General features: G+C 44.5%; 1 protein-coding gene across 1 annotated transcript in view; it reads right to left on the bottom strand.

Annotated features, from left to right (window-relative positions):
• Positions 1-679: 679 nt before the first annotated feature.
• The window catches only part of SFMBT1 (Scm like with four mbt domains 1), a 478,713-nt gene continuing 457,227 nt past the window's right edge, over positions 680-22,165 (bottom strand). The window contains exons 20-22 of the mRNA XM_078661640.1: positions 21,734-21,973; positions 10,986-11,114; positions 680-3,859 (exon numbers count right to left, since the gene is read on the bottom strand). Coding sequence (XP_078517766.1) covers positions 3,719-3,859; positions 10,986-11,114; positions 21,734-21,973 — 510 coding nt within the window. The 3' untranslated portion in view covers positions 680-3,718. The remainder of the gene's footprint in view (positions 3,860-10,985; positions 11,115-21,733; positions 21,974-22,165) is intronic.

The raw sequence follows: 22,165 nt of genomic DNA, 5'->3' as shown, positions 1-22,165 counted from the left end.
CCGGAAGAGGAGGGCGGGTCGCTGTATTGGATTGGGTCGAGCAGCCGGGGTCAGGCGCTGCTGCGCCAAACAAACAACTGGCCGAGCTGAATGTTGCAACTGTCTCTCAGCTGTGCCCCTGCATGGTGTCCAGTACTGGCACGCTGTACTGAAGAAGAAACTAACTTCAAAAGATAAACTTGGCAAGTCACGCACATACAAGTGCACCCAGAACCCAGATGTGACCTACACATCACAGCTGGAGCATACCGACTGATCCTTTATCACGTTCAAATAAAAAACTTTTACTGCTTTGCCAATGTTTGTAAATTGTACTCACCCGGAGTTGAATGACGTTTGAAAAGTAACTAAGCAGCACATGTAAAACCTGCTCATCTGGCCCTTGTACGAAAGAAATAACAACGAGGAAGCAGCTACGGCAATGCAGGTCGCTGGCTCTGCTTTCCAACAGGTTTCAGCCTGTGGAAATGACTAAAAGATGAAAAATGCAGCAAGCCTGTTCTTGGACCGCCGCTGGAAGCATGACACAGAAACACAAGGCCCAAAATAAAAGTTACACCTGGGTACAAGTAATTCAGAAAGTAGATTAAAGCTAGTTTTGAGTATCAAACGAAAACGGACATAACATATCCATAGTACTCTCGGTTTTAATATCCTACACCCCACGGAAAGCACAAGAAAGGGTACACATATTTATTTTAATTCAACATAATTTACAGCAAATTTACAACTGTGTGTCATACTCTGAAATCAGTTCCACGTCATTCCTCGGTCAGACAGGCACAGAGATAGCAGGGTTAAAGAAACATCTTCCTAAACATGGAGATTTGCTCCATTGCACATCAAATAAAATGCCAAAATATATGTGATGTCATATTTTTCACACATTGGAAGGGCTTCAAGATTCTACTTATAAAGAATTGGCATTTACGGAGAAAATGAGAAGAAGGCAATAAAAGTCACAATAAAAAGTTTTAACAAAACAGGCAGAGGTCCCTCCCCACCAAATATATCCAATCCGAAATACAAGGACAAGTCAGGATTCAGAACAGAATCAAGCGTCTCAAATATTTCAGAAGATTTGGCGCTAGGGCAAACAATGTTGAAAAGCTGAGGATTGATAACTTTTGCAAAAGCCATAGTGCCTCTCTTGCTCCTATTCAAATTGGTCCAATTGAAATGCTTTCACCTAATGGCCTAATCAACTAAAGCTGGCCATACTGTTTCTGGGGTCTGAATTTGTGCACTGCTGGCATGTGCATAATGGTGCAGGCTGTACAACGGACTAAGAAGTGGCCAGGAGCCCACTCACACTTCAATCATAATAAGCATGTAACTTTCTTCTGGATGGCCAAAACCTAAACAGAAGGAACTTGTGTAGACCTGCATAAAAAAGTTTTGCAGCAGTCCAGCCTAGATGAGGCACTTCATTGGGTGACAATTTGTAGAGTACTAATCGAGCAATATTGGTTTTATGTTTTGTAAGAAACCGTGGGGCGTCGATAGCACGATCCATGATGTTTATAAACTGAATGGCCGAAAAAAGTTGTCAATCCATGTACAGTACGTTGACGATGAAGCTTACTTTGCAGTCAGGCCTTTTCATAAATTAGCAAAAGGCTGGTTTTGTAAATACATCACTTATAATCTATTAGGAAGGTGGTTATGATTTTAGAACTAGTCACTACCACTAGACTGGCAGGGTCAAGGCACGGTGTCAAGGGGGCAATTTGTTATCAGCATTGTCTCTAGACGGTTCTAAGGGTATTTTGGAATCCTATGAATCCGATTTTAGTCTGACCTTGCAGCAGCAATCTGACTAAACCCAGAACCACTCCCATAACTACTTTATAAGGAATTAAATTTACCTTACCAATTGACTGGAACACCCTCTAGGTGGCCGTGAACTTTCACTTTATGGTAAATTATAACTTTGGCTTTCTTATCCTTTCTCAATATTGTTGAGGTTAGAAACCACTGTGTAGATGACACGCTTTTGATTGTGAATGTGAATGATTATAAAATAAAATTGCAATGTAGACATACTAAATATATTTGTAAGCAATTAAAAACAGATGGGCATGAATTTAAAAAGTGCAACAATACAATGTGGATGGTACAGAATTACAGCATAAATTACTTTCTGGTATACCCTGCAGAAATAAAGGTTTCCTGACTCAGCTAAATTGAAAGTAATTAGGAAAGATTTTGATTGATGACCACCCAGTGGCAAATGGGCAGCCAATTTCTAGTAAGTATATAATTACTGATTTACTACTGTGAAGGACAAGGGACCAATGATCATTCGTTCTTAACCTGCTGGTTGAGAAAATATAAAATAGTCCCTGCAGTGTTCAGACATAAACATAGCCCTATCATAGTTCTGCTTGGAGTAATTGTGATCACAAATTTGATGTTTACAGTATTTCTCCATCACAATAGATATGCACATAGACACGTTCCAGACAGAGGTCACCAGGAGAGAATTGTATCACATAATAGATGAATGTGGTACTTATCCTGTCATTTCTATGCAATCATAAGAAGAGCTACCATATTGTCTTAGTTTTCTATCAACTCTGCCACTGGATTTTGGATGTAAAGCTGTATCATTTTCCATTACACATGAGGTGTCATAGTATAAGTCATTACAAACAATTTTCTAAAGGGCACAACTGTTCACCACTGACTTCATGAGAGGTAATATCACAAATGTAAGTAAACATCAGAATTTTGGTTAAAACTAATACATGTTTAAATGCCAGGTCATCTGAACTGCCAGACTTGTCCAACAAACCGCAACCTTTGTTTCTAGCTGGTTGGGCAGTGTGTAATGCCTTATATGAGAAAGGTAATGTCCTCTATTTTAATCACTCACGGTTCAACCCAAAAAAAAACCAGGGCGCATAAAGTGGAATGGATAAAGACTCGGAAAAGCAAATATAACCACAGTAAAACTATTAACCCTCAGCTAGGAATAAGGAATGAATGCTATAACATTGAAGAGCTAGCACAGAAGTTTAAGAGTTTCAGAATCCATTTTTGACCAAGTTTTCCCAGGAACACACCCTGCTGAAATAGATGTTTCATTTAAAAGCTCTAGATAGTGGTAGTAAAAACGAAATTAAATAATACAAATTGTGTAAACTAAAATCAAATAACACACAGAACATACCAGGGAGCTGTGTTTGCGCCATTACCTGGCACTTCACAATATTTCTTGATTCAAAATCCAACAAGAATATAAGAAGTCGTAAACACCACATAACAATGTGCATTCAATAAGAATTGGATTAGGGAGGTTGGAGATTGGAGCTGAATGATTTCAGAGAAGCTTTGTTTTTATGACATTAAAATAGTCCATTTTGCCTACTGTGACTGTGTTCTTTCCTAAAATAAAATCCGGATTTGTAGCACTACTTTCCTCGTAAAATCTATTTTACATGGTCTTTGAAAGTTTTTTCCATAGAGTAAATGATTGTCCGCATCCTGTTTAGACTTGATTTGATATCTTTGCTCACTGAGTATTGATTGGCATCTTGCTGGAGATGTGTTCAGGCTCGTCCTCTTCTCCCTTAAAAGTGCAAAAGGTTATGGCTCTATACAGTCTGCCACCGAAGAAGAGCCATGTTTCGCGCCTCCGACTGGCTCTTTGTCTTAGAATCTGAGCAATGCGGATCTGCGATTGTGCTTCAAGGTTCACTTCAGTGTGGCAGCGTCATTTGGCAAACTGCTGGTAGAAGGCAAGCTTGACCCTTTCAATGTGATGGCAGAGTTTTATGGCGGGCCCAAGCTTTAAGTCCATACATTCCTGAATGGTGGGTAGCGTCAGCAGGAGAAGTGCTTGGCCATCCATTTCCTATAGAAACACACAAAAGAGAAGACTGAGAATCAGATAAATTCAAAAACAAATCTTCCTGTATCATTTATTTATTTTCACAGAAGAAATCTGGACACATTGTAATTGTAGAGAACGCATCCACCCATTATACTGTGTGCAAAAGGATTTTTTTTACTCAGCACACTTAGTGCACCAGCTCCTTTTCTGAGCTTGCACAATGTTTGCAGGGGACACAGCCAGATGGAAATGAGTACCTCTCTCTGGCCACTGGAATATAATGCTTCGGTTACTTACCAGTAAACTTCATTACTCAGAGTCCTGGTCTTCCTTGGTAACGTCCTAATAATCAAGATTTATTCTCCTCCCTACAGAATATTTCTGGTGAGGAAAAATTGAAACATGGAAATATGCTTCTATCGTGTCCAGAGATACACAATCTTCCCCAATTAAAGGAGGAAAGATGCTTTGTAGGGTCACCATCTTGAAGATTCCATGAGTCAGGAATGGATTCTAAGATTTTAGATCCAGGACCGTCCGGCAATCCCCTAATATCTTTCAGAGCAGGAATAAAATTGAGTAGAACCCCTGGCCCAGTACTTGAAGCGGGACATGGATAATGGCTTGAATTTGGATCTGTTTCTGAATGCCTTCTAGAAGAGCTCCCTGATGCTTAGCATCTTTCGACAAAGGGGTGCATCTGAAAAACACGCTCAGAACTTAAAAAAATTCTGAGTGGTAACTTCCTGATGCCACTTCCACTGCCCAAGCGTCTATTACTGTTTGATTCCAAACACCCCAAAACAACAAAAGGCATACCCCAATCATAGAGGAACTGTGGCTGACATCCTTTTCGATGAGGGAGGTTGGATGGAGTGAGAGGAGTGCTGAAACAGGGATTTGTCAGGAGTAGGGGTACCCCAGCTGTGACCTTTACCCGAAAGGGCTGCAAAGCACCTTTAGAAGGGCAAGGTGGAAAGGTTTTATGATATTCAAATCCTCTTCCACTAGCAAAGGAATGCACAGACACCATAAGTTTCTTGTTTTCAACAGGCTTCTTAATCATCTCTTCCAGTTGTTGCCCAAGAAACCTGGACTCATAAAAATGCAACTTCATAAGAATTGCTTTCTGTTCTGCGTCTGCCCTCCAGTGGCGCATCCACAGATGTCGGCGTGCAGCAATGGTTGCTCCCAACTCCACAGCCAAAGTACACAAATTGGTAAAGGATAAGTCTGAAAGAAACTGAACCTGTTGCTCCATTGAGTCACAGTAAAGCTTAACAATCTATCCCTTCATTCATACGATCTGCCAGGGCTTTAAAGTCTTTTTAAAGAGAGTGGCCAGTATTGAAAAATTTGAAGTAGCGTAACACCTTTAACCGCTTCCGCGCTACCGCGAATTTCCGCTGTGCGCTGAAATTTGAAAAATGGCTGGATTGTGACAAAGCCAGCTCGTCATGCGCGCAGCGCAGGTAACGCCCATGACGAGCTGGCTTTGTCACCCGCGCTGAAGGGGTTAATTGACCCCTCCAATTTCCTATCAACAGGATCAAGTTTATGCATCCTCGGAGACAACATTACACTGAGTGGAAAGTCCTGCCCTAAGATTGTCCAGTCTGACACCTGCAGGAAATTAGTCTATAAATGTATCCACTAGAGAGTATCTAGCCAAGAAACTTGTGAAGGATGTTTTGTTCACCTATTTCCATTTGTGGGACAAAGCTTGTCTTGTGGCACTATTCAAAGGAACAGTCTTGGGCTCAACAAGCTGATAACGGGCCAAAAAGTCGTTTTCATCAACAGATGGGTCAGAAGTTGGCAAACAGATTGTCGTGTACATGCGGCAAAAGTCCTGCCTAGTCCGTACCCTGAATAGATTAAAGGGCCCCTTTTGCTTTCCTCCTCTAAATCAACCCAGGTTCACGAGGGTCATGCGCTCGATTTTCTGAGGAGGACAAGGTTCTTTGGATTTAAGAAGTTGCTTCCACTGCAGTTTCAATCACAGACCGCAAGGATACCAAGGACAGTGTTTGAGATGACAGCCCAGCGACCTCCTCATTTTCCTCCATGATATGTGAAAATAGCTATACGAAGTACGACACAGAAGCAGGAAAAATCCCCTCAGGCAGCTACTCTCCATGTAACCATCAAACAAGTATGGGAACAGACTGAAAACTTCTTGTTTTCAGCCAGTATTTAAGTAAACAAGCCTCGCTGCCGGTCTTGTGAGAGTCGCCATCTTAGATAGAGAAAGCATGTGTTTAATATTATTGCCAAACTCCTAAATCGCTTAGCGAGGGAAACAGCAAAGGCCCAGAGGCAAAACAAACCTTAAAATCAAGATCAAGACTGAAGAAGCTCACCTATAGGCAAAAACATAAAACAACCAACGCATCTCGAGGAAGACTGCTCCGTAAGCCTGTCAATATAGGACAAATATTAAGCCCCGCCAGCTAGAGCATGGCATTGCGGGCAAAACAATTACAACCTGAAATTTAGAAGGAGACTGCTAAAGTGAGTCTCAGAAGATATGAATAAACAGAAATAAAAGCTCACTTACCTGCACATCAGGGTAGAGGACAGTGTTCGCAGCCACCTTGGGGATTTTTTTCAGCTAGGGAATATATTCTATCAGGTGGAAAGCAAATCTTAACTGAGAGGACTTGATCAAGTAAGACGGGCGAAGAGGTAATGAAATGCAAAATGTGAATCAGCAGACAGTCACCATCTCTTAGGAGAGCAACACTTCGCTGTTGCATTGCCTGCTCATGCAGGTACATCAGTATCACCAACACATGTCTTCCATAATGTAGGATCTGGCTCCTTATATAGTGTATCAAAAAGTCCAGGTACCCCTTATAAGTGGAGAGGGGCTTGCTCTAGCAAACCCAAGGTGCTCTCTTAGGGGGTAGCGTGATTGAGCAGCTTTAGGCTTATCAAGGAGGAGTATTATACATTTGCTGCATACACACAGTCAATAACTGATACACACCAATTTATACAAATTGCATGCATCTTTATATATATATATATTTAGGCAAGAAGATCAAAATCAAGTAAGTACTTTTCGAATTACAAATCTTAACAGTTTTCAAAAGTCGACATTGCAATTTCTGAAGCGGAAATGTTGCCCTATGGTGAAAAGGCATATACTGCATACAGGTCCTTTACAGAGACTTACATGACCAATCTTCCCACTGGGTCAGCCGATTGTTGAGGTGCAATACAGTGTCGGGGGCCCTATTGAATTCAATGGGTGTTTGTCCAGTCAAGAAGAGGATGCAAGCTGGGACGTGGGGACCAGTCCAGCAGAACCAACAAGTGGGTTGAGGTATAATGATGCTTGGAGACCTGGGGCACCTATGGTTCTCTTCTCCTCGGGCCAGGAGGGCCAGGTGCAGAAGTGTCCTAAGGCATCAGCTTTTTGTGCTTGGAGCCTATTATGTGGGGGCATAACTCTGTAAAGCAATTGCTCAATAAGATGCTCTCCTGCATAAATAAATTATACAGTGCATAATAATTTTTAACTTTACCGCCAACCTACCAGCGCTTTACCAGACAAATCCTCCCAAGACTCGTTCCTGGGAATATCTAAACTTCAAGCAACACGTTTCTGGGGTTACACCACGTTTGCATATGAGGGCCCCCTTCACAGGGACATATTTAACCTGGTGATGTGCATCTATGGCCAATAGTGTATACCTTCGAACAATGGGCATGTACGCCCACTGGATAACACCTTCCCACCCCACCCCGCAAGATGTCTGAATACACATGGCTACCTGGTAAGCTGCAAACCGCTTATGAATGTTATCAAATCGTTTGGGATGAGGACTCGTTGTTTATGTAGCCTAAGGAACAAAGGTTAGTGTTCTCCAGGTCCCAGCTTACATTTACTTGTGAAATGGCAGGCCCTCTACGAGTTACTGAAGTTTACGGGTGCAAACTAACTGACCTCCCTGCAATGGGAATAACAAAACTGCCCAACACCCAGGCCTTTGTTTCGACACTGAGGGCAGTTTTCACACTGCATTAATTGGAAGCACTGACACATCAGCTGTCAGTATGCTAATGAGCATTCTGGAAGCACACACAGGCAAAAGATAACTTCAAAAAAAGGAACTTTTTCTAAATATTTATAAAAAAATTCTTTGGGTAGGTCTGTCTTCATCCTTCCTCACTTCGATGTCTGGATCTTTACTCTCTGGGTTGACAATGCAAGCAATACATTTCCACTGTCCAGGGAAAGCTGCATCTATAGTCTTTCTTTTCTTCTTGCCAGTCTAAACCAGCGACCAACCAAAGTGGATTCCACTGGTTACAGCAAAAAGTATCTACAAAGCACAGTATCACTGTGCCCAACAAACAAATGTACACACATGCTCAACATGCACTCTGGAAGTCTGCGCTAGGATCCAGGTTCTTTACCAGGTGTGGCCAGTAGGCCACCACCTTGAAAAAAGGTATTTTCACAAGTATTAATTCACAAAAGTTGGTACACTACCACCAACATTTAATCTCAACATCCCAGGACAAGGGCAGTAGAACCATGTAACTGAGTGCTTGCTACTCCCCCCCCCCCCAGGTCACAGAAAAATTTCTAGACCATGGCATTACCTGAACAGGTCTAGGTCTCAGCTCACATGCTGGGTTAGCAAGATAACCGATCTGGTCAAGATCAGAATACCATATCTAGATCCAATTAGGTCACTCAAGGCAGGGGTCCATGCCTGTATTCCATGCAGTTGACATTCCTGTCTCAACACAGAGCCAATACTTATTTTCAGGGCTTTAAAGAGAAGACCTTTGTCTCTTTATTTTAAAGCCCAGCACTGCCATCCCTCTGAGAATTTTGATTGTTAAAACTCTATTTATTGGGAAATAATGCATTTTTTACTCTAAGTCCTCCATTCTTATCCTTCAGAGGTAATATCTATCATTCCAGACACCTGTTAAGCTCAGCATCGCAAGACATTTTTACTGTCCCTAGAACCTGCTGATCTCCTAATGACAAATACTTTTCTTATCTACGACCCAAATTGTGGGATAAACTGCTATTCCCTGTAAGCAGTCAATTAAATGCGTTTAACTTATTGAAACATCTGAAGATAGGTTGTTGATTACAGTTGGGATGTATCAGCACCAGGATATCTATTTCTAGCTATGAAGTGTGATGAAAATGGGCATTATTCTTTCATTAAATGTTAAATGACTAATTGTGGTCTAAAACTGCAAATGAATAGGGGAGGGAAGCTAACTTTGTGCAACGGTCGAAGAGCATCCACGTATATGCAAGGACTCACAAAGCACCACCATTTGAGGTTCTCTATTCTTGACAAAGGTCTGATAGTGGAATACCAGCAAAGACATTTAAAGCAGTAAAGAGTAAGGCAAAGGTTTAACTGGATGTGGTAGGGCAGAGGCACTCTAGTTTCGGAGAAAGAGCAAGAGTATGCACTCAAGAGAGTGATTTAATCTTTGGTTGAAAAACTCATTGCAGATGTTGGGTTACAAGGTGGATATTCATAATGGTCCTTTTTCAGGCTGCAGCACATATGCTAAAGTAATAACTTGCAGATTGGCCCGTGCATCGGTGTTAATGCATGCATGCTGGGAAGGGAGAGATTTGATGGGGCGTGCTTGGGTATTTTTACCCACGTCAGAAAATGATAGGCCCAGCCTGTCCTCTTATCACATGGAAACATTGGGTGCTGCCTTTTAATTTTTTTAAATTTATTTAACGGTTTGTGATTTCGAATATAGAATAACAATAAAAGAAAAACACATTTACGAGGAATGCATCAGTCTACAAATTGTTTACAAAATACTGAAATTTCATGGTGTTGAACTTAGCTCATAGTGAAGACAATGTGGGAAATTCAATGCTGTTAGGAATCTTTACCGGCGCGTTTTTGCTTTAGCCTATAGCCATTTCCCAGGTCTACGCATAATGAGCTGCACCGGTTCAGGTTTTTTTCTTCGAATTGTGGGACTTGGAATCCTTATTTTATAATGGAATAAAGAAGACTACAAGTTCCAGAATTCTGGGGAAAAACACATTGTACTGGAACACCTTTTTGTGCATGGACCTGTGAAACTTTGTAGGGCTGTTATCATTCCCCGCCAGAGGTGCTATGCCTCATGCTGGAAGCAGATCATGCACAGGCTGTATTCCCCTTAGTTATTGGATACGGGGTGAAACAATGCTGGTTTGGTATTCCATATGCACGAGTTATTTAGCAGATGCCAAAAAGACGATCTTATGCAGGATAGTATTTTAGGTATTTAGGTTCAAAGTGGTTTAATGATTCAATGTGGGCCCAGAACAGACGCATGCAACATATTTTTGTTTTGATGACTAAGGTATTGCTCTGTGCCATTAAGAGCAGTCTTTCTGATATAAATTGATGTTCCTAGTTACGTAACTCTCCCCTTGGGTATCAAACCTGAAAACCTAAGGCAAGAAGAGGTTTTCCTTTGAGTCCACGGCTGAGCGGATTGCTCAGACTCTTCTCTTATGCATGTGCTCTTTGATGACAATAGCTCCAACAGATTACTCCAACAAATGCCCCATGTTAAATCCGGTCAGGTCTTTCCGTATAGCAAAGATTAGATACTTTGGGGTCTTAGATAGTTTGAAGTGCTCAACTGACTCTCGCTAACACAATAAGAAGAGGGGCTGGGGCATTTGTGACTCCTCAAATTAATGCACAACTCCTTCTTTTTCTAGTGCAACATTAGTATTTGACTGTGGGAGACCAATAACGTTTCCACTAGTTCCACGTTACATATATAAATATGTTCTATCACAAAGAGACATTCAATGCACACTTGATATTCAGGAATGTTGTAATCCATGGCCAAGAAATTAGTGTTTGAAATTGAACAGAACGTCAGAGTGGTTAGGTGCTACAAAGCAATATTTTTCACCTGGGGCTGTAACATTGGTCATGTGATAATTTTAGTTTCAGCTATTTTTAAGTTTTCTTTCAGACCACACACTGACAGTAATTGTGAACAGTATAGAAGAGATTGTGAAACTGGTTTGCTGTCTCCCTGTGTTCCCTCTTGATCTAACTGCCCCTTTATACCTAGAACAAATTCAAAGAATTGTCTGTAACACAAAGGAAAAGTATTTGAAAAGTACCTGATCGTGGAATACTCGAGCTAATGGCGCGCAGTCAGTGGATCTAATGAATCTCACCACATCAGCAACTGTCCACTCCAGTGGGTTACTGTCGAGTTGTAAATGTTCGTCAACTGCAATCTTTATTTCCTATTTCACAAAACACAATTAGAGAAACTAGTAAGAAAAGAAATGCAGGAAACATATCAAAAGCCATCAATGTTAGATGTCAATATTGGTTCTCACTGTAGAAATGTGTAGCACAGGCCTCCAATTGTAATTTGGTGTTGGGCATAAAATAGTAACATGGAGCGTGGGCAACTGATGTTGCATTGACTTTAATTTGGGAATTTAAATTTTAACCCATATGAGCCATTTTAGACAGGAACAAACCATATACAAATGAATCACGGTGCTTCCAGACGGAAGTATCAGACCCAGTCCCCTATTATCGGGAACAGAAGCATCCCCAGACCAAATTCAAATAGTTGTTCATCATCAGTGAGGTGCAGCTTGAATCCGTTGGAACAGAAAGCTCAGGACTCACAAGTGGGCATATCCATCCTACAAAGGGAGACTCACTCACATATCACAAAATGCTATAAATCAGATGCTTGGAATCATCTTAACCACTTGCAATTACTCAGGCGAGTATTCCAATGCACTGCTGAATTGGGAACACAAATCTCTAGGCGCACACAATCCACAACTTTAATCCCATTCAGAAGCCCCAACGTGCAGCCATTGACAAAGGCTGTGCTGCACTGTGATGTGCCTCTGGTGCAATGCCGCAGATGGCAGCTTTAGACCTAATCTCATGCAGCCACCTATCACTTAAGACGCCCCCTGTGGGGCTATATCCCTGGCATAATGGGGCTAAGGCTCGACATAATAGCAGGAATTCTTGAAACACTGGACCTTTCATAGTATTATTCTGCCCAATCCGGAGATAATGCTGACTTTGTGATGATGGTGGTAATTACTATCATACTGTGAGCATCTATATCATAACGGTGCCCTCTCCTTGTTTAATAATGACCCTAATATAATGGTGGTACTTCTTGGTGTATTGAGGGTGTCCATTATTAATGGTGACCACTTTTGGTATAATGCAGGCCTTGGCATGTTGTGAACACCCTTGGTATGGTGTTGACTGACCATGGTATAACAATGCCATAATAGAGGTAATTATTGGCATACTGTACTAATCCATGGCATGTTGTGTCGCTCACTCCATTACGATGGCCCTGGTATAATGCGGTTAGTTTCTGGCATACTGAGGGTTTGCATGGAATGCTGGTGAGCACCCCTTTATAATGCTCACTGCAGGTATAGCCCAGACCAAATGGAGGCAATTCTTGGAATATTATACACCAGACACAAAAAAGAGCTTTCATTTCCTGACGACTTAAGGTAGGATTGGTTGTTTGATTCGGTTGGCGGATAGTTTGGAACTTCATGAACCAATGGATGAGGTGTCTATAATTTTGTATATTTTGTTGTTTGTTTTTTTAGAAATTATTGGTCCTGAGGAGAACCCTGAGAGTGGAGTAGTGTGGCTCACTGGTTAGACGCGGCAGGCCCGAGAGCAGAAGGCGGCCCGGGACCAGGGTTCAATTCTCAACGCGGCAGGGTCGTGTACCTTGGTCAGCGGACTCGATAATTCTCGCTTCGGTGCTTACTCTAATCAGCGGTTCCACTCGGCAACTCTGGGCATTAGCTTGCCTAATCTCCACAACGGCCCCACCAATTCCGGGGATGACTGGCTCCACCTTGGGGACTCCCAGCAAGGGACCATCCCACAGGGAAAGCCAGGACGGGTTCCCTAGAGTTATACAGCGCCAGGAGACCTATGGACGGGTAGCAGTGCGCTTTACAAGCTCAAAAAAAAAAAAAACCCTCAACCAACAGGTTCGAAATGCGTCGACCTGGCCCTATGTCATGTATAAAATATGCACAAAATTTGTGATGAACTTTAGATTGTATTAGAAAGCCATATAATCTAAGAATAGAGTGTACTATAATGTATTGCTTCATCTTCTTTGTAATGAATTGTTGACATTGGGCCCCTGTGTGTTTGTCCCCTCAGGGGTTTGGGTAGGAGTGGAAGAAGGATGAGTGAGGAATGTATGTGAAGGCCTAAGTTGCAAGTGGGTGTGTTGTTTATTTGTACATTGAGAATTATTTGTATAGAATTTGTGGTTATATGTATTTAATTGTTTCTTTATGCACAAAAAAACCCTTCAATTTTCGTAAAAAAAGTGATATGATTGTAAAAAAGTGAATAAACCATTGAGTGACGTAATACAAAAAACGGATCGGTATGTTTTGTTCATAAAGGTCGCTGGAAAAAGTTGGTTAGTTTAGCCCAGTATTGGCATTTGTGTTGTTCTTTGATATATTGGCTCAGCCTTACTTGGTCCGAGTCAAGGCCCTTTGGTGTTTTCTTGTCCACTGAATAACTGCATTAATTCTTAGCACACTATGGTAATTGCCTTGGCATAATGATGGTCTTGGTACTTAGGGACATCCTTATTATGGTGGTGATTAACACTGGGATAATCTTCAAATACTTTCATATTATAGGCATTCGTGTTTCATCACTTGCGTTATCCTTTCATCACTTATTTTGTTCACATTTTTTAAATGTGATCACTACTGATTCCTATTTGCTTATTTCGTTTTGAGATTTTTTTATAGTGCTGCACATACTTCCAAGCACTGCAGGTGAGAGCCTGGAAAGTTGCAGTGAAGGAAGACTTGGGGTTACATTCAAAGGTGGGTACTATTGGTGCAATGCCAAAAATCCGATTTCTTTGTTGTTCATCCACCTCACTGTATCCAAGTCTCATTCAGCAGTGGGAAAACAGCTCTCACCTGCTATGTTACTAGGAAAACAGAGACCACCAGGGATCCACGGGGACATCAGCGCCCTCCACCATTCATGTTCCTGCCAGGAACCCACTTCCCATACAGCAGCCCCAGGTAGGGAAAAACACATTAATGCCCCATCATAGTTCAAGAAAACTGCCCAGGAGCACTCATTTTTGTTTACCCCAAATTTTTTTTTAGAAACAAAAATATGCTGCTTGATTCACCATGCTGGGACTATTCATATCCTATGTATGGGGAACCAAAGTAGTCATTTCAAGGCTGGTTATTGGGTAAACGTGCTGGCAATCTCAGGCACACTCTGGCCGCCTTTTCTTTTTAGAGTCCTTGCAGCATATCAGAGAGATTATGTATGAGACGAATGTTGACAATTGTGCAGTAGCACAAATGGGCCCTCCCCAGCGTTTTTTAAAATTAATTCTATGTGTTAGTCACATGCAGATGAGCGAAATAATTATCAGGAGGTGGGACAGCAGTAGATTAATGCCCTTAACCATTACCTAGATTTTTAAACAAAGTCAATCAGCTGTACGAGCCTCTCTAATCTGCGATACCCTGCTGTCTTCTGCAGAAATTAACAGACAACTATAATTTCATTTAAACTATGCCCCTTCCAATTGGCTTTATCAGTTATCACATATGTCTAAACATCTACATGGAAGGAGCAGGTTGGAAAAATGAAAGGAAAAGAAAAAATGTAGCTATAAGAAAGAGTTTATCAAAAAGGTAGGACTAAGAAATTGCTTGGCAAGATTTGATGAAATGTCCGTACCGCCTATGGTACTTTTGAAGATTTTTTTTTTTAATGATAAATGCACTATTCTGCCACTATTGTTTTCTATTCTTAAAGCATGCCGGGGGTAAGGGAGCAAATCAGACCAAATAAGGTTAGATTGAATATGCTACTTACCAGTATGCATCTGTTCTTGGCATGTAGGGCTGCTAACATTCATATCTATGCATAGATCGCCACCTAGTGTTGGGTCCGGATGATTGCACATTGTTGTCCTGGAAGAGTCTTCGAAGTATCACGAGATAGGTGGCTCCTCCCCTGGACTACAGTGCGCATGGGCATCGACTCCATCCCCAGATTGTTTTTAGCCATTGTGGCAGAGATGGAGTGAAATAGTGTAAAGGATGTCCATGCTAAAGATGAATGTAAGAGTGTGTCTGCAGCCACTACGGGCACCGGGGAGGTGGGGGGGCGATATGAATGTTAGCAGCCCTACATGCCAAGAACAGATGCATACTGGTAAGTAGCATATTCAGTTCGAGGCATGTGGGCTGCTAAATTCATATCTATGCATAGAATACATAGCAGTCCCTCCATTAAGGGCGGTTGCCCGTGCCAGCTGCAGAAGTCTGAAAGAGTGTCTTGAGAACAGCCTGTCCTACAGCTGCTTGCTGTTTGGAATGCACATCGACACAGTAATGCTTGGTAAATGTGTGTGGTGTAGACCATGTGGCTGCTCTACAAATGTCTTCCAAGGGAATGTTACCCAGGAAAGCCATGGAGGCCCCCAATTTGCGTGTGGAGTGCGCCCTTGGGGGTATTGTTAAAGTGCGTTTAGCCTTTTGATAACAGATTTGAATGCATTTAACAATCCATCTGGCTATTCCTGCTTTGGAAATGGGGTTGCCTTTGTGCTGTGCTGAGAAGGCAACAAAAAGTTGTTGTGTCTTTCTAAAGGGTTGTGTTCTGTCAATGTAGTACATTAGCGCCCTTCTAACGTCTAATGTATGAAGCATTCTTTCTGCTACCGTTTGTGGGTTTTGGAAAAATGCAGGCAGGTCAATAGTTTGGTTGATATGAAACTGTGACACCACCTTAGGAAGAAATTTGGGGTTAGTGCGGAGCACCACCCTGTTAGAATGTATTTGGATGAATGGCTCTTGGATTGTGAGCGCTTGCAGCTCACTAACACGTCTGAGCGACGTGATAGCAATGAGAAAAGACACTTTCCACGTTAGAAACTGAATTTCGCAGGAGTGCAGTGGCTCGAAAGGTGGGCCCATCAGCCTAGTGAGGACCACATTGAGGTTCCACACCGGAGCTGGTGGTGTTCTTGGAGGAATGACTCGCTTCAGTCCCTCTAGGAAGGCTTTAATGGCAGGCACCCTGAAAACAGAGAGATGCTGCCTATTCTGTAGATAAGCCGCTATGGCGGATAAATGTATCCGAATAGAAGCGTACGCTAGATTGCATTTGAAAAGATGTAACAAATAGCAGATGATGTTAGGAATGGATGCATCGAGCGGGTTGATATTGTTGTCCGCACAGTAAATGACAAACTGCTTCCATTTTGCAGCATAGCAAGCTCTGGTAGTGAGCTTTCTTGCCTCCCGGACGATGTCCATGCATTCAGGAGGCAGGTTGAGGTAGCCAAATTCTAAGACTTCAGGAGCTAGATCGCCAGATTGAGCTGTTGCGGATCTGGATGCTGAATGTCGCCATGGTTCTGCGTCAAGAGCCTGGATGTGAGATGCAGTCTTTGATGCGGTACCACGGAAAGTTCTAGAAACGTGGTGTGCCATGGTTGGCGTGCCCATGTTGGAGCAACCAGGATGAGAGTCATCGAGTGTTGCTTTAGCTTTCTTGCCACCAGCGGAATAAGAGGCGCTGGGGGAAAAGCGTACGCAAATTTGCCTGACCAGTTCATCCATATCGCATTCCCCTGCGATTCTGGGTGAGGGAACCTGGCGGCAAAGCTTTGGCATTTTGCGTTTTCCCTTGTGGCAAACAGGTCTATCTCCGGATGACCCCACTGCTGGAAGTACGGGTGGAGTACTGATGGATGTATCTCCCACTCGTGCATTTGATGGCTGTACCTGCTGAGCAGGTCCGCCATCTGATTGTCCTTGCCTGGGAGGTGTTCCGCCATGAGGAAAATGTTCCTCTGAATGGCCCACTTCCACATGCTCTGAGCCAGGTGAGACAGCTGTGGTGAGTGAGTACCTCCCTGCTTTTGTATGTAGTACATGGCAGTCATGTTGTCCGTCCGGATCAACACGACCTTGTTGCACAAATGTACTTTGAAGGATTTCATCGCCATGAAGATTGCCATCAATTCCAGGTAGTTGATGTCCAACTTCTGTTGCTGGGTGGACCACAGTCCCTGCACAGTGTAGTGGAGCACATGAGCTCCCCACCCTTGGAGAGATGCGTCCGTCGTCAGGATAATCTGCGGCACTGGCTCTTGGAACGGTCGTCCCTTGCAAAGGTTGTGTGGATTCCACTAATGCAGAGAGTTGTATGCCCGACCGGTCACCAACACTAGGTCTGTCAGTTGTCCCCGAGCCTGTGTCCGCTGATTTGCCAAGCACTCTTGGAGCGGGCGCATGTGCAACCTCGCGTGCGGGACTATGAAGATGCAGGAGGCCATCATGCCTATCAACTGCATGAACACTCTCGCTGGTAGGGAGTGTTGCGGTCTGAACCTTTGGATCAGCGACTGAACGTTGTCGATCCTGACCGGGCTTGGCTGAGCCATAGCAGTCACGGTGTTTATTGTCGCGCCCAGATACTGCCGTACATGGGCTGGTTGAAGGTGTGACTTTGGGTAGTTTAGGGAGAACCCCAGACTGTGAAGGAGGTGAATAGTGTGGGACATGTCCGCGGCGCACTGTTGTTCCGACTTGGCTTGAACAAGCCAGTCGTCCAGGTAGGGGTAGACATGTATGTTTTGTCTTCTGAGGTGCGCCGCCACTGTCGCCAGACACTTTGTAAACACTCTGGGGGCAGTAGTCACCCCGAAGGGTAGAACTTTGAATTGATAGTGCCTGTTTAGAATGGTGAACCTGAGGTATTTCCTGTGGGATGGGTGGAGTGGGATGTGGAAGTAAGCATCCTTGAGGTCCAAGGTTGCTAGGTAGTCCCCTTGATTTAGCAGGGGAAGAATTTGTTGTAGTGTCAGCATGTGGAAGTGTTCTGACAGTATGTACATGTTGAGGGGGCGCAGATCCAGAATAGGTCTGAGGGATTCGTCCTTTTTTGGGATGAGGAAGTACAGGGAATAGACTCCTGCGCCTTCCTCTGCCACTGGTACGAGCTCGATTGCGCCTTTTTGCAGCATCACCAAGACTTCCTGCTGCAATAAGTGCAAGTGCTCTGCCGACATAGGACGGTGTCTTGGGGGAATGTTGGGGGGAGTGGATGTTAACTCCAAACAATAACCGTACTGGATAAGTTTTCTCACCCACCTGTCTGTGGTGATGGACGTCCAGACTGGCAGGAACTGCTGGAGTCTCCCCCCGACAGGTGTTGGATGGTCGGGGGGCAGTGACAGAGAGTCACTGTTTATTGGCGGCAGAGGAATGGGAGTTGTTGTTCCCTCTGCCTCTGCCCTTGGCACTGTTACCTCTGTAACCCCCTCTACCCTGCTTGGGGTACGAGGATTGTGCACCACCCTTCGTGTATTGTGATTGTTGACCCAAGTGTCCTCTGGTAACACCACGCGCTCCTGAGCGACGAAAAGTGCTTCCCCTGAACTGTTGTGACTGAAGCGCCCCCATGGACTTAGCAGTCTCGTTGTCCTTTTTAATTTTTTCAAAGGTGGTGTCTACATCTGGACCAAACAGTCTGTCAGGATTCACGGGCTGGTTGAGGATTGTAGTCTGGATGTCAGGCTTAAATCCAGATATGCGAAGCCAAGCTTGTCGCCTCAACATGACGCTAGTGTTAATCCCCCTAGCCGCTGTATCTGCCACATCAAGTGCACACTTTATTGCAGCGTTTGAGATAAGCTTTCCCTCTTGTATGAGCATTTCGGCTGCTTCCTTAAACTCATCAGGTAGGTGTTGAAGGAGCTGTTCTAGGGTGTCGTAATGCGCCCTATCGTATCGTGCCAATAGTGCTTGTGTGTTTGCAATACGCCATACATTGGCAGCCTGCGCCGCCACCCTCTTGCCGGATGCCTCAAGCACTTTCGACTCCTTGTCTGGGGGAGGAGCTTCACCAGTGGTTTGGGAGTTTGCCCTCTTGCGGGCATTGGCGACCACCAACGAATCTAGAGGCAACTGTCCTCGAATATATGCAGGATCTCCAGGTGCTGGCCTGTATTTTTTCTCGATACGTGGGTTCACCACTCTCGCCCTGGTAGGTTCCTTAAAGATCTCTGGGGCATGTTTAAGGACACCTTTAAGCATAGGAAGTATTTTAACTGTTCTTTCTGAGACAGAGAAAGTGTCAAACAAAAAGTCTTCCTCCACCGGGTCAGCATGCATGTCCACATTATGATTTGCTGCTGCCCGTTCGATTAAAGCATTAAATGCTGCAGAATCCTCTGTTGGAGATGTACGTGCCCCAAAACCCTGTGGATCTTGTACCACCTGATGTCCACCTTGGTCCCCAGTGTCGTCATATGAGTCCTGCTGAACATCAGGGTCATTGTCAACTGGGAAATTGTATTGGTCCTCTTGTTCATCATCCTCTCCTCCTGATTGGTTGGGGGAAGGTGATGGACTCCTTCTCGGTGGTGGCAGAATAGGCTCAATAAGGGAAGGAAAGTCCTGTGCTGGCCTCTTCTTCTTCAGTGGAATAACATAGGATTCCAGTGGTTGGGAAGTGATTTTCCTCTTATAAAGGGTCAATTTCCCTGTTTGGGCATCGATGCAATGCTCAGATTGGTCTTATGAGGCTTGATATTGATCTGAGCGGCTCTTTTGCGTCGACGGATCCGACGGTTTTGGCACCGATGTTGTTGCAAATGCCTTTGGGGCCACCTTCGGTGGCAGAGTGTAAAGAAGCTTGCTCGAGGACTTCGGAGGTGTGTCCACCGATTTTGGAGCCGATGGCGTGGAAGCCGTGGACGACAAAGTCTTCTCCCGGATACGTTTCAGGGAGTCGGTGACCTGCTTTGTGAAGGAGGTAGAGGGTTTTGTAACCGACGGCCGATGTTCGGTGGTGTCGGAGTCCCTTGGTGTCGACGGTATTTGCGTCGACGAATCTTCGGCTGCAATGTGTCGCGGCTCCGTTGAAGGCTTTGGCGCCGTCGCCGTTGCTGCAGATCCGGCATCCTTGTGCCGATGTGTTGTGCCAGCGGCCTTCGGGTCGTGGCTTTTAGTCGACTTTGGGTCGACTGGGCGTTTACTTGACGGCGCCGTAGGAGCGTCCGAAGGCGTGTCAACAGTTTTAGATGTCCGCGCCGGAGCAACCGTGGTCGACGCCTGATGGACGGCCTTCTTGGAGGAGGGTTCCTTGTGCACCTTCTGCGGCGCTGTCGACTCGACAGCCTTCTTCGACTTTTGTGGGCCGGAGGGCGACGGAGTCGATGAAGGAGCAGGCTTCGATATTTTTTGTAGGACGTCGGCCATTTTAGGTTGTGTCGAATCCGTAGGTTTCGGTTTCGGCTGGACGTCGGCCATCTTGGGTGCCGTAGAATCCGAAGGTTTCGGTTTCGATACGGGCAATGGCGGCTCCGCTTGAGTGTCCGTGGCCGGGCCAGAAGGCGGGGCCGGGGATAGCGGTGCAGGGTCGTGGGTAAGGCCGAGTGGCGATCCCGTGACCTGAGCCTGAATAATGTAGACTTCGGGGCATAGCTCTTCCTCTGAGCTATCTTCCGCGGCCCCATAAACTTCTTCGTCGTCCCCTACCTCCTCGACGTATTCAAGGTCTTGGGCCTGTCCTTCGACGTATTCCTCTGGATCGGCCTGGACCTCCGTCGACGGTGGCGAAATCTGGAGATGATGGCTATCGCCTTCTTCCGCGGGGTCGTCGAATATGTTGTCGGGTGCCGGTGTCGCTCGCTGGGCCTCCAGGCGCGCCGCGCGCCGATGCTTGAGCGTCTTCTTGGACCTGAACTTAGAGCAGGCCATGCAGTTTTCTTCGTTGTGGTCCGGTGACAGGCATTTATTACAGACCGGATGCACATCGATGTGTGGATATTTGGATCCACAGACGGGGCAGAACTTGAACGGGCTCCGCTCCATGTTAAGTTCGTCGGGGTCTTGCTGCGACGAGAGGGCCTCGATGTCCGAGGAGTTACTTGACTCCGTAGATTTCCGGCTCAGAGAGTCGGACGACGCTCGAGACCGTACGCAAACAATACCGACGCAGGTAACGAAGGCCTTTTGGCCTTAAGATCAAAGTTTATCGGTTCCGACACGGAGACGTCGAAACCACATCCGAACCCAATGGCGGAAAAAAACAATCTGGGGATGGAGTCGATGCCCATGCGCACTGTAGTCCAGGGGAGGAGCCACCTATCTCGTGATACTTCGAAGACTCTTCCAGGACAACAATGTGCAATCATCCGGACCCAACACTAGGCGGCGATCTATGCATAGATATGAATTTAGCAGCCCACATGCCTCGAACCTCTTGTTTACCCTGCTCTCTTGGTGCAATTCAGAATGATTATTTATGCCCCATCAATTTCAAAGATCACTAATTATGGTTTAGTCAGGAGATGAATAGGCATTAATGGTGTAAAATAACAAAACCAGACATGATACAAGACCAAGGGAGACAATGAGGGGGAGTTGAAGGCACATTGGGCTCCAGAACAGATTTTGCCAATACTTCTGCCTCTCACATTCATTGGCCAACAAATTGGAAGTTTTTACCTCCAGCCACATCCCTGCCCCTCCATCTCCTACTGAAGTCCTTCCACTACAATGTACTTCCATACTGCAATGTACAATATTAGAAAGACAACATACAGCATACAAAGACAGGCAAGGACAGGATATAGGGCTCTCTTCCTGTATTTCAAACTGTGAGGCCTAGGCAGATAGCTAGCTGCCTTAATTAAACCTCTTAACATCAAGATAGATAAAATAAAAATGAATCACAATTTGAAAAATATATAATATTTTTATGGTGTAAAGGTAATTCACTTCATGCACAAGGCTTGTTTTAACTAGATTTGGACCCTGACCTTTGGTGAAGGAGGTTTGTTTTCGTCATCAGAGAACGAACAGATACGTAACTTCCGTTTCCTCTTTTCACGGTCTTGCGCCAAAGAATGAGAAAGCTCGCTATGCGTGGGAGAAGACGATCGAGATTTCTTCTCAGACACTTCGGATCCCTCGTGGAGCTCATCCTGAAGATCCACAGTGCTGTCCTCGCTTAGGGATTCGGCGTCCATTTCATCCTGCTCATCTTCATCAGCACTGCCCTGGAACAAGAGAAGAACAAAATGTGATATAGGTACATCCAAAATTGCACTTGTTGAAGTATTTTTTATGGGTTAGTGAGAGACCAGCACTCTTTATGTGTCGGGGCATTGCACACCACACTTTAGCTGCATCTAAGACGGTGCAATTATGAAAAACTACTTAGCCACTTATTCTGATATGTGGGATAACAC

The sequence above is a fragment of the Lissotriton helveticus genome, chromosome 9 (genome assembly GCF_964261635.1).
Source record: "Lissotriton helveticus chromosome 9, aLisHel1.1, whole genome shotgun sequence".
NCBI lineage: Eukaryota > Metazoa > Chordata > Amphibia > Caudata > Salamandridae > Lissotriton > Lissotriton helveticus.
Note: the sequence above shows the minus strand (reverse complement) of the source record. Positions and strands in the feature narration are given on the sequence as shown.